Raw genomic sequence first — 12,972 nt, forward strand, 5'->3', positions numbered from 1 at the left:
AATATACTTGGGAAGTGGACTGAGGAAATGTTATCACAATATTATGTTACAGAATAACATCTGTGGTTATTTTTCTTTGTTCTTTCGGTGGGTGTGGCTGTTGCTGTCTAGGCCAGCATTTATTGCCCATGAGAAAATGGTAATGAGCTATCCTCTTGCAGTGCATGTGGTGTAGGTAAACCCACGGTGCTGTTAGGATGGGAGTTCCAAGATGTTGGCCCAGTGACGGTGAAGGAATGGCAGTGTTCAATTCCGAATGGCCTGTGGCTTGGCGGGGAACTTGCAGGAGGTGTTGTTCCCTTGTCCTTCTAGGTGGCAGATTTTGTGGGTTCGGAAAGTGCTGTTGAAGGAGCCTTGGTGAGTTGCCGCAATGCCTCGTGAATATAATTCACGCTGCGGCCACTATATTGGTGGTGGAGGGACTGAATGTTTATAGTGGTGAATGGTGGGCCAATGAAGTGGGCTGCTTTATCCTGTATGGTGTCAAGCTTCTTGTGTTATTGGAGCTGCCCTCATCCAGGCAAGTGGAGAACAATCCATCACCTCCTGATGTGCCTTGTAGATAGTAGACAGGCTTTGGAAGTCAGGAGGCGAGTGACTTGCCGCAGTATTCCCAGCCTCTGACCTGCTCTTGAAGCCTTAGTACTTATATGGCTGGTCCAGTTCAATTTCTGATCAGTGGTAACCCCAGGACATTGGTGGTGGGGGAATCAGTGATGGTTTTGCCTTTGAATGTCATGAAGAGATGGTTAGATTACCTTGTGTTGGAGATGGTCATTGCCTGGTACTTATATGGCAAGTGACATTTGTGCCACATATCAGACCAAGGATGAATGTTGACCAGGTCTTGCTGCATTTGGACATCGACTGCTTCAGCATCTGAGGACAAATGGTGCTGAACATTGTGCAATCTTCAGCAAACATCCCCAAGACGCAAGACCCAAGACTGAAGACTCAAGAACAGCTTCTTCCCTGCTGCCATCAAACTTTTGAATTGACTTACCATATATTAAGTTTATCTTTCTGTACATCTTAGCTATGTCTGTAACATTACATTCTGCACCCTTTCCTTTCCTTCTCCCCTGTGTGCTCTATGAACAGTATGTTTTGTCTGTATAGCGCACAAAAAACAATATTGGAAATGATCCTATATTTCCTGGCAAAATTGGCGATATAGACCGCTGGTATTTGCAATCCCAGTGTAACTGGTGGAATCATGCCCCACGTAGCTTCAGGTTGATGTAAGTTTCTGTTATACAATCCCCTAAACCATTTTGTTTTTCTATTGTACAGGTGCAGCCAATGCATCCAGGAATTTTAACCGTTTTAGTCCATGATTTGTGTCTTGCATTTTTGGGACCTGCTCAAGCCGAGGTACATGTGTCTGATATACTGGAAGTATACGTGCGAGTTGTGGATAAGGTTAGTTGAACCTCATTAGCTTAATAGTTAAATTTATTTTTGTTTCTATTTTTCTTGAAAGCGCTGATAGACGAACCATTGGTCAATTGCGCATTAAATTTTTAAAAGGAAGATAATAAACGTAAAAGCATATAAACTTCAACTTGAACAAGGTGATAGACCACAAGTCAGGGTAAAAGCTTGGGTGGCGCATTATAGATAAAAGTCACATCATTAAAGTCACAGAGATTGTAAAGCTTAGATTCAACAAGATGACAGAGAAGAATAGCTATAGTTATGAGAAGAAATATATGATGCAAAGATTAGCTCTACTGGAGACTTTCTAAAGAATTGTGAATTTTCAAAGATTTTGATGGGGCCCATTCAGAAATTTTGATCTGCTTGTGGAGACAGTAATAGGTTATCAGTTTTCAGCAGGTGAGGAAGGCCATCAGGAGAAACGTTTAGGGAAAATGATGGCCTTGTGGTATTATCGCCAGACTGTTAATCCAGAAACTCCACTAATGTTCTGCGGACCCGGGTTCAAATCCCACCGCAGCAGATTGTAGAATTTGAATTCAACAAAAAAAATCTGGAATTAAGAATCCAATGTTGTCAATTGTTGGAAAAACCCATCTGGTTCACGAATGTCCTTTAGGGAAGGAAATCTGCCTTCCTTACCTGGTCTGACCTCCATGTGACTCCAGAGCCACAGCAATGTGGTTGACTCTCAACTGCCCTTGAGCAACAAGGGATGGGCAATAAATGCTGGCCAGCCAGTGACGCCCACGAATGAATAAAAAGGATGTCGCGTTTGGGCATGAATGTTTTAGCGCAGCGAATAGCTGAGACAGGAGTCATTGCCTCTTGTGTGGGAACATTAGATTCATGCTTAAAATGGGGGTGCATCGAAGATTATGGGGAGGGAACAGGGTTTTAGTATTAATTGAAAATTAATATTGCAAATGCTAGAAATCTGAAATTAGAGGCAAAATATTGAAAATACTCGGTTCAGGAAAAGACTGGAAAAAGTTGTAGATGTAACAGGTTTTAATAAGTGCAAAGGCGGGGAAAGGAGAGGGGAGAAGGAATAAAAGAGAAGGCCTTTGACAGTATGGAAGATAGGAGAGATGAAGGTGCAAAGCAAATGGAGATTGTAATGGGAACAGGAAGAAGAAACAAAGGATGGGTCTGGAGGAAGTGTAAAGGGAATAGCAGAATTGGAAAGGTCAGCGATCTGTAGTGTTAACTGTTATCCTCTCTACAAAGGCTGCATAACCCTCAGGTAAAAGCAAAATACTGCGGATGCTGGAATCTGAAACAAAAACAGTAAGTGTCAGCAGGTCTGACAGCATCTGTGGAGAGAGAATAGAGTCAATGTTTCGAGTCAGGATGACCCTTCAGTAACTCTGGCTAAAGGTGCTCCAAACTCAAAAGGTTGGCTCTATTCACTCTCCACAGATGCTGTCAGACCTGTTGAGATTTTCCAGCACTTTCTGCTTTTGCTGCACAGCCCTGCTACTGTTATAGTAAGGTTAATGGATTGCTCCAGCAAATAGAGGTAGCAACGGACCAAATGGTCTCCTCTAAGACCCATTTTTGCACTTAGTGTGTGAATGTGTTTTGCAAAATTATAATGGATATATTTTGACTACCTTTTCCAAACGTCATGATAGTTGCATTTATCTCTATAGAATTTAACATCTTTTTTAAAGTGCAATTTTCTGGCTGATCTAAGCACATTACCTAAACTTTAATTAAAGCACAGTTCTCTCCCTCTTGCTTTCAAAACTGAAATCATACTGATGAGCAGCTTTTCAAACAAAAAACAAGAAGTTTGCGATAAATATAGAGCAAAAAACCAAAAGAGCGATTGTGTGAAGTGTGACAGGTTGTTAAGCAAAGGGATACAGGGCTTGTTCTAACTACGAAAGTCAACCCAATGCCAGGCTGCAATGGAACAGCACATACAGGCTTTATCTGTGAGAGAAAAAGTATAAATCCGAGAAGGTTATGTTGCTGCATCAAGTCATCAGTCAGGCCCCACCTCAAGCATTAGAACAAAATGCTGAAGCTTCTCAGCAAGGCTGGCAGCATCCAGAGAGGAAGAGAGAAACATGGTTAACGTTTATGGTCACTAAGTTTCAGTGGGAAGGTTATCCGTCTGAACTGTTGCCCCCATTCCTCTCTCCACAGATGCTGCCAGGCCTGCTGAGCATTTCCAGCACTTTCTGCATTTGTTTCAGATCTCTAGCAGCAGCCACAGTATTTTTCTTTTCTCTCCCTGAATATTCTGTGTTGTGCCTTTGTGATCAACTTGTAAGAATATTATTGCTCTTGAGAAAAACCCAGGAATCAGAAGTTATGAGATAAAATTAATCTTACTGAGCTTGGTTTTACACACTGTTTAATAGGCTTGCGCAGGAAAAACCCATCGCTTCTAATGGCATGCGTAGCTTCAATTATACTTGGTGTATCTCTAAATCTTTAATGTAAAGTGTTTTCATAATTGTTTTCTTCCACAGGTGGAGATTGGTAACACGGTTAAGGCCTACGTGCGAGTGCTGGACTATTCCAAAAAACCTTTCTTTTCTAAATACTTCCAGTTCATGAATTTAAAACTGAAAGCAGCTTCTCAAATACTTTCTTTAGAGTAAGTGACTTTTTTTTCAGTTTTGCAAGAATGACTAGCTGAATCCCTGGAACCTTCTTAGATTCCATCCAGGGCTCTACTGATGTCACTGTCTGGTTGCTGAGACGTTTTTCGTTCTTCACCAAATAAACGCTTGATTTGTTGGTGTTTGTTTCTTGAACATACATTTCCTGTTTTAGGCCACTTGATGAAATCCTTGACGATTACACGGCAAGCTTTAGAGTTCAGGGTAAAGGAATAGGACAGACCAGCTTGACGGCGACTGTAACAAGCAAAGATGGCAAAAAGCTAAGTTCTGCGCCTCAGCAAGTGGAAGTAAGTTTTGAGTATATTTCCACCAGTAATACAATTAATTCAAAATGCCCAGTTATCCATGTTGTTAAAAGGCAACAAGATATTAGACAGCGAAATCATCCAAAGCTGATGTTGTAAATGTTAATAATGAGGGATGGATTTCTGGTTGTCAGCTCAGTCTTAAGATCAATGTCATTTGAATCTTAAATCAATTTCTTCCTGTTCTGTAGGTATTTCATCCCTTCCGATTGATTCCAAGAAAAGTGACCCTCATTGTGGGTGCCATGATGCAGGTACGTGATATCCAGGATGTGACTGTTTCTAACATCCAAACCCGGCCGATATATTAATTATCCATCTGCTGAAAGATACTTAATTCAATCCCCCAAATTCAGCTCTTATGTTCACAATACGGTGTCAACTATGATGCCTCGCTTTTCTTGTTTTGGATTAAAGAACATTAATTTTAATATAGACCAACCACTTGTCAAAAATGACAACCGAAGGTGGTTTCATTGCAATTTTTCTTAAGTTGTATAAATGTTTGGTGGTCTCTAAACTGGAATGTGTCCATGTTAGTTATAATACTTCATTGCTCACACAAATGACCAGAAAACAACTACCCGTTAAACCTCCTGCATTATTGTTCTACCTATTGGATATATTAAAAAAAAAATCAGTGAATGCCCAGAGCCAATATGCAGATTGGTCCTCGATTCTGCAGTCAAAGGACAGAATTATTGGCACTTGACTTGCAGAAGATTTTCACAACCTCATTGCAAATATTAAATAGCTGTAGGGGTAGGCACAATGGTGAGCACTGCTGCCTCACAGCGCCAGGGACCTGGGTTCGATTCCCGGCTTGGGGGGTCAATGTCTGCGCGGAGTCTGCACATTCTCCCCGTGTCTGCGTGGGTTTCCTCCTCCAGTGCTCTGGTTTCCCCCCTCAGTTTGAAAGATGTGCTGGTTGACCATGCTAAATTCTCCCTCAGTGTACCCGAACAGGTACCGGAGTGTGGCGACTCGGGGATTTTCACAATAATAGTGTGACACCAATAAATAAACTACCTCTTTCCAGGATTCTTAGAATCATTCTTGCATTACAAAACGCCCAATTCATAGAAATCATAGAAACCCTACAGTGCATAAAGAAGCCATTTGGCCCATCGAGTCTGCACTGACCACAACCCCACTCAGGCCCTACCCCCATATCCCTACATATTTTACCCGTTAATCCCTCGAACCTACACATCCCAGAACACTAAGGGGCAATTTTAGCATGGCCAATCAACCTAACCCGCACATCTTCGGACTGTGGGAGGAAACTGGAGCACCCGGAGAAAACCCACGCAGACACGAGGAGAATGCGCAAACTCCACACAGACATTGATCCAAGCCGAGAATCGAACCCAGGTCCCTGGAGCTGTGAAGCAGCAGTGCTAACCACTGTGCTACCATGCCGCCCAATTATCAAGATGAAGAAATGGCTCCGGTTACTGTTACTCCCAGAGATTTTTTTATTGTATCCAAGTCCCGAGAGCAAAAGCCTGTTGAATATTTTTACTTTGGTTTGAGGCACAAAATGTTGAACGTTCAAAAACCATTTTACAATTCAAAATCTGAATGTTCGAAGGTGCTAATCGTAATCCATCACCATGTTACAGATTACTTCCGAAGGAGGTCCACAGCCACAGTCCAACATCCTGTTCTCTATAAATGATGGAAACCTTGCCACAGTAAATAACATCGGGCATGTCAAAGGACTGGCGATTGGAAATGGTAGAGTGACTGGCGTGGTTCAAGCTGTTGATGCTGAAAGTGGCAAAGTAGTGGTGATCTCTCAGGTAAGAGATGGGAAACTGAAATCCCATGTGCCATGAGTGCACTTCACTTAAATTTGATGGACTTTTTGTCCTGCAAGAAAAATATCAGCTAATGTAAAAAAAAACACTGTAAATCTGCATCTGAAATGCGTTTTACCCCAACAGGAGAATCTATGTAAAACGTTTGCACCAATTCATAGCAGGTTAATCCAGGAATGATTACTGAGGTTTAGTTTCCTTAATTGTGAACCAACAGTTGGATACCCTTATTGCTATGAATTGTTGAATGGATTTACACTTGCAGGTTTTCTATCAATTTTATCTGGTCGCTTGTAACAGCCATGAAATAATTTTTCTATTTTGTCATGGTTAGATCATTATTCAAAACAAAGTTTTAACTTTTTGCTCAAAACAGTTCACGATTATATCACAAGAAATTTATCAAAAGGATAGCCATAAGGCCAATCTTGATTCATTCATCTGCAAAGATATAATGATGTTTCAACATCTGCTTGTCTCTTCAACGGTTTTCGCCTCCGCTATTCTATCTTGGAAGTCCATTCCGTGTGTGGATTACTCAGTTTGAAGACTTAGTTTGAAGAAAAGTTTGGTGATATCGTTCTGAAGTTTACTTTTCATTTGAAGCTCTTACCCTCTTTTGTATTATTCTACGAGACCATATCATAAATCATAGAATCGTACAGTGCAGAGGAAGCCCTTTGGCCCATCGAGTCTGCACTGATAGGCGAGAAACACCTGAACTCCCACCTAATCAGGTTTTTCCTCACATTTCCCCCCCCCCCCCCCAAATCTCCTGCCCCTCATCTTGAACTTGTGTCCCCTTGTGACTGACCCTTCAACTAAGGGGAACAGCAGCTCCTTATCCACTCTGTCCATGTTCCTCATAATCTTGTACATCTCAATCAGGTCACCCCTCAGTCTTCTCTGCTCCAATGGAAACGACCCACATCTTCCTACCTCTCTTCATAACTTAAACATTCCATCCAAAACAGCATCCAGGTGAATCTCTTCTGCATCCTTTCCTATGCAAACACACCCTTCCTATAATGTGGCGACCAGAACTGCACACAGTACTCCAGCTATGCCCTCACCAAAGTTCGATACAACTCCAGCATGATTGCCTTGCTTTTGTAAATGTTGCCTTTCGAAGATGAAGTGTTTCTACAATCTTTCCTCATAGATCAGATTCTTTTACACTAGATATCAGCTTTATGGCTCTTCTCTGCAATGCATCAATGGTCAAATGGCTTCCCTGTTTCTCAGCAGCTAGAAATGGGCAGTACTTCACATGTAAAGACCAGATCACGATATTGTTCAAATAAAAAGCACTTCTGACTTATTGATATGATATGCACATTAGAACCTTTGGATTCTTTTCAATATAATTCTTGGTGATTTCAGCTTCATTTATTGAATGTATATCAACCTCGTTTCTTTCTGTACAACATTTAAGTTGCATTTGCCATTTGTCTGCCCACTTATTTATTTACCAAAGCCATGCTATGTTTTATGAGCAACCTTTTTAGATTCCACCATTGTTCATTTAATTATCAACTGTAAATGTGGCTGATTTACTTGGGCGTTTTTGAATTCATCATTAATATGATTGAGAATCAGTTACTTAGATTTGTGGGTTGGGTGGATTAGCCATGCTAAATTGCCCCTTACTGTCAGGGAGACGAGCTTGGGTAAATATATGGGGTTATGGGGAAAAGGCCTGGGTGGGATTGTGGTCAGTGCAGACTCGATGGGCTGACTGGCCTCCTTATGGCTGAATGAGTCCTGGAGTGCCCAACTCCCCTCACGTTGCAACCCCTTAATAAGTCCTACTCCAAGTCTCTTGTTTACTATGCTCCAGATAATTTCCTGGTTCCCTACGGCTTTGGGGTTAATTAACTTTTCATATGGATCTTGGCAAATGCCTTTTTGGCAATATAGGCACTCCGCAGTTCAGTGTTCACTTTCTCAACCCAGTCTGCATTTGGTGCATCAATATCTGTTAAAATGATATTCTAGACTGAATATATATTTAACAATTTGGTGGAGTGTAATTCTCATTGCACTTGTCATGATTTATAATTCCCTCGTGATTTTGTAGTTTGTCAAAGCTTTGCATCATTGAAACATAAGTCAGGCCATGTGGCTTCTCATCACGTGTTTGACCGCAATGAATCTTCATAATCCACATTAGGGTTGTTTTTCTTTCTGATTATCTAAGCTTTTGCATTGTAGGACCTGATCATGAAAAAATATATACATTTACCAATTTGTGTTAGTTACTGGAGGAACATGATTCATTATAGTAGTTAATGAAGTTATGCGCCATATTCCAAAATATGATTCTAGCTCTTTCGTAAAGATAGACTGGCTAAAAGAACTGATGCAATTCACAATGGTTTCCACATCATCCGTTATGTAGTGGTACTTGTCTGTTTTCAGGACTTTCATCGCAGGCTTCGACATGTGGAGGCATAGTTTTCCCTAAACTTTAATCAATCACAGTCCACCCACCTCCTAACCCTCTCAAAAATCAATATATTGCAGATGCTGAGAGTTTAAAATATAAACAGAAAATGCTGGCGAACCCTCACAGGCAGCAGCTGTGGAAGGAGATACAGAGTTAATGTTTCAATTGGATGACCTTTCAGGAGAACTGGAAAAGGTTAGAGCCAAGTTTTCATCGCACATAGAGAGGGAGGGAAACGGTAGGGTGGGAGGAAAGAACGAGTGAAGGTCTCTGAGAGGGTGGAAGACAGGCAAGGTTAAATGGCAAAAATTATAATGGTATAAGACAAAAGGGAATGATCCCAGAACAAGTAAGGAAACAAATAAGGAAATAGGGCGGCATGGTGGCACAGTGGTTAGCATTGCTGTCTCAGCACCAGGGACCCGGATTTAATTCCTGGCTTGGGTTGCAGTCTGTGTGGAGTTTGCACTTTCTACACGTGTCTGCGTGGGTTTCCTCTGGGTGATCTGGTTTCCTCTCACTGTCCAAAAATGTGTGGGTTAGGTTGATTGGTCTTGCTAAATTGACCCTAGTTTTGGGGGGATTAGGAGGGTAAATATGTGGGGTTATGGGATAGGGTGGGATTGTTGTTGGTGCAGGCTCAATGGGCCGAATGGCCGCCTTCCGCACTATGGGGTTTCTATGATTCATGATTCTATGATTCACATATCATGGCCGTTTCTGTAACTAATGTTTAATACGTAAGCAGGAGTGGGCTGTACAGCATGTCAATAAGATCATGGCTAAACTTCTGTGGAGAATAGAGTCAACAGATTGATGACCCTTCGTCAGCTTTGACGAAGGGTCATCCAGACTCGCAACATTGGCTCTATTCTCTCTCCACTGATGCTGAGATTTTCCAGCATTTTCGGTTTTTGTTTAAAATTCCAGCATCTGCTTTTATCATGGCTAAACTTCTCAGCTCTACTTTGCCGCCCTGTCCCCATACTTGACGATTTCCTTTAACTTTCAAAAATCTATTGACCTCCATCTCGAATACATTAATTGACTGAGATGTTAAAGCCTTCTGAGGTAGAAAATTCCAAAGATTCACAACTCTTGAGCGGAGAAATTTCTCCTCACCTTGAAATGGGCAGGGATGTGACCGGCTAGGGACTGCTACACTTGTATTCAGTGCTGTATGTACCTATACTTCCTGAATTGAAAGTGAAACCAGGCCAAGATCAACTTCCTTCAGTGTACCTTGAGGGTTATTTGTACTGAACGGTTGGAATCCTTTTACTGCAGTATATCAACCTTTACTCCTTGTACTTTGCAAAAACACAACAGGGAAAACATAGTCTCAACAGGGCTATAAATATTGCTTTATTTTATGTCCAATTTTGTTCTAAATAAATCCATTGCTGTACCAAAAAGAAAACATACCGCACCTTCTGCAGTCTAGATTTTCTTGTATGTATACTATTGGAACTTCTGAAATGTCTCTTATTACACTACTTAGGATAATAGTTCTTTGTTCTGCTTGACAAGGTGCATGATGCATGAGCGATTCCACATGCCCTCATGTTACTTTGCCTTCAGGTGTCGTAATTCTGTCCTGGCCATCCTTTAATGTGCTGCCATTTGGTCTCTCTGAATGAAACAGCCAACTCAACACTTGGGAAATCCTGCAAAACACCTGACCTCGGTGTTTTTTAAATTAACTTTTTTTCTATATTTAAATTTAGAGAAGCACTAGCGTCAAGGACACCCCCTTGTTGCCTGAGACCTGGCTTTTTACCTGTTTTTTTTTTTAACCTTTCCTCACTCTGTTGCCATGGAAGGTCTGAATCAGGGACTTGACTGCTTGGATTCCCTCAACCTCCCTTTGCATTTACTCACTCAAAACAAATTCACCAAACTGAGCCATTAACTGGCAATTGCTTTCTCTGCGTACCTCCAGGGCTTGTTTTCTTGACTTTGAGCCTCTTGTCCTTAATGCAAACTGCTGGGATGTTTCTGAAACAGAATGGAATAGTACTGCTTTCTTTCATCTTCCCAACTCTTACCCCAAGAATAATATATTTAAATAAGCTGACCGTTTTGAGAATAGGCATCCATTCTGATTGTGAATCCTGATCAACTTGATTTACAATTATGCTTGGAGTTCATCCAAGATTTAACCGCTAAAGTTAAAAATAATGGACGACATTAGAACTCCCCAGTTAGTACTGTTAATTTAATTTGCAACAACACCCACCTAATGACGATTTTTACTATGAAATCAATTAGATTGGCATTATTGTTAATGTTGACCTTGTGTCTTAAGATGCAGTTGTCAAATGCTCAAACGATGGCGCACTTGCTGCTGAGTCACAAGGTTGAGTTCAAGCCCCACCATGGGGCAAAGCTTGCAGTGCAGTGGTGAGGGAGTACTGCATTATCAGAGGTGCTGGCTTTTTATACGAGATGTTAAATTGAGGCCTTCATGCTTGGATGTTTACAAAAGATCCTTTGAGCGTGTTTGAGAAAGAGCTCAGTGTTCAACCAGTGTTCTAGCTGACATATATTTGTCATATTGTTGATAGTATATGTAAGTTGCCTGTTACCTTTGGCTACATACAAATTAAAACCACTTTTATCAAAACCCATTTAATGTAGACTTGTGCCCTAATCTACTGGCATTAGAACCCATTTAATAAAGGTGCATGGGTAGATACATTTTGACTCTCCTTGTGGTGCCCCATTTATTCTACCACCCGTGAGCCATTCTGGAGCCCATTCAATACTCATGTTTGCTGCCTGCGTTCCAGCATTGGGCCATTCCTGCAATGACTGCAGGAAAACCCAATTTAAATGGAAGCTAATTGCCTCAGATCTGGGTTATCGCTTTAGGTTAAAATTGCTTTCCTAACCCCAGTAGAATCATCAGGCACCAGCACCTTTCCTAAATTAGGCACATGGAACATATTCTGAATAAGGATTTAAGATTACATTCAAACAGTTCCTGTAAATCTGTCTACTGTTTCACTGTAGTCAGACAATGAAATAGATGCAAGTATAAGTCAGAGAGACAAGACGGCACGATAGCACAGTGGTTAGCACTGCTGCTTCACAGCTCCAGGGACCTGGGTTCGATTCCTGGCTTGGGTCACTGTCTGTGTGGAGTTTGCACATTCTCCTCGTGTCTGCGTGGGTTTCCTCCGGGTGCTCCGGTTTCCTCCCACCGTCCAAAGATGTGCAGGTTAGGTTGATTGGCCATGCTAAAATTGCCCCTTCGAGTCCTGAGATGCCTATGTTAGAGGGATTAGTGGGTGGGATATGGGGATAGGGCCTGGGTGGGATTGTGGTCGGTGCAGACTCGATGGGCCGAAGGGCCTCTTTCTGCACTGTAGGGTATCTATCTATCTATCTAAGACCAATTTCTCCTTTTATCCCCACCAAGAAAAGGCTCTCATCAAAAATAGTAATGTGGTATGAACTGTTCCAATTTATTTTTCATTAGGAAACATGCAATTTTTGTTTGACCCTTGCATTAACTAGTTAGATCGTGTTACAATGGAGTGTGTACTTCAGTTTGTAATTGAGAGTAGTTGCCTTTTATTGGGCAAAGATTCAGAAATTATTCCAAGTGTATCGAAACCAGCTTACACTAACTGTAGGGGAGTAACAAGGGAGTCTGCGCCTGTATTCTGTGGTCTTGGATTAAGGAAAGACGGGCTCCAGATTCCTCCTCCTCCTCATTGTATTAACAGTGGCTTTAGCAATTATGATTGGGGCACTGCTGTAATATATATATATATAAATAAAACCATGGAATATGACATACAGCCAAAGTTTATATTTGCCAATATTGTTTCTTGTTATATTTCCGACCTTGGATATATGGTAATTTGTTATATTACGTTGGTACTGGCGTGTCTATTTTTAACTGAAGTTAGTCACATGGATCAATTCTTTGCAATGGGCCATGTGTTGTTTTTGGCTTTGTCTATTAGTGTAGTTTTTAAGAAAATGATTTTGCCAGCTTAACTTTCTGAGCACAAAGCCGTAAGCTATTGTATCAACTGAAGGATGAAAATGGTTGTTCCACCACTCAAGTAGTTCGATAGCTATAAACTGTTTTTATTTTCTTTCAAGGATGAAGTGGAAGTGGAAGTGGTTCAACTTAAAGCTGTGAGAATACATGCGCCCATTACGAGAATGAAGACTGGAACTCTGGTAACTTTATATTAATTTAAATACCCCCAAAAAATCTCCTGGATTCATGTACACGTTTGTTGTAGTCATTGCAGCACACCAGGAAGCTATTTTGCCTCCATTTATTAATGATT

The 12,972-nt window shown here is 41.2% G+C and overlaps 1 protein-coding gene across 1 annotated transcript in view; it reads left to right on the forward strand.

The window, feature by feature from the left end:
- Nucleotides 1-12,972, forward strand: part of nup210 (nucleoporin 210) — a 136,637-nt gene that overhangs the window by 84,509 nt on the left and 39,156 nt on the right. Inside the window, exons 21-26 of the mRNA XM_078209673.1 lie at nt 1,294-1,422; nt 3,927-4,054; nt 4,234-4,369; nt 4,579-4,641; nt 6,013-6,192; nt 12,779-12,859. Coding sequence (XP_078065799.1) covers nt 1,294-1,422; nt 3,927-4,054; nt 4,234-4,369; nt 4,579-4,641; nt 6,013-6,192; nt 12,779-12,859 — 717 coding nt within the window. The remainder of the gene's footprint in view (nt 1-1,293; nt 1,423-3,926; nt 4,055-4,233; nt 4,370-4,578; nt 4,642-6,012; nt 6,193-12,778; nt 12,860-12,972) is intronic.

The sequence above is a fragment of the Mustelus asterias genome, chromosome 3 (assembly GCF_964213995.1).
Source record: "Mustelus asterias chromosome 3, sMusAst1.hap1.1, whole genome shotgun sequence".
Classification (NCBI taxonomy): Eukaryota; Metazoa; Chordata; class Chondrichthyes; order Carcharhiniformes; family Triakidae; genus Mustelus; species Mustelus asterias.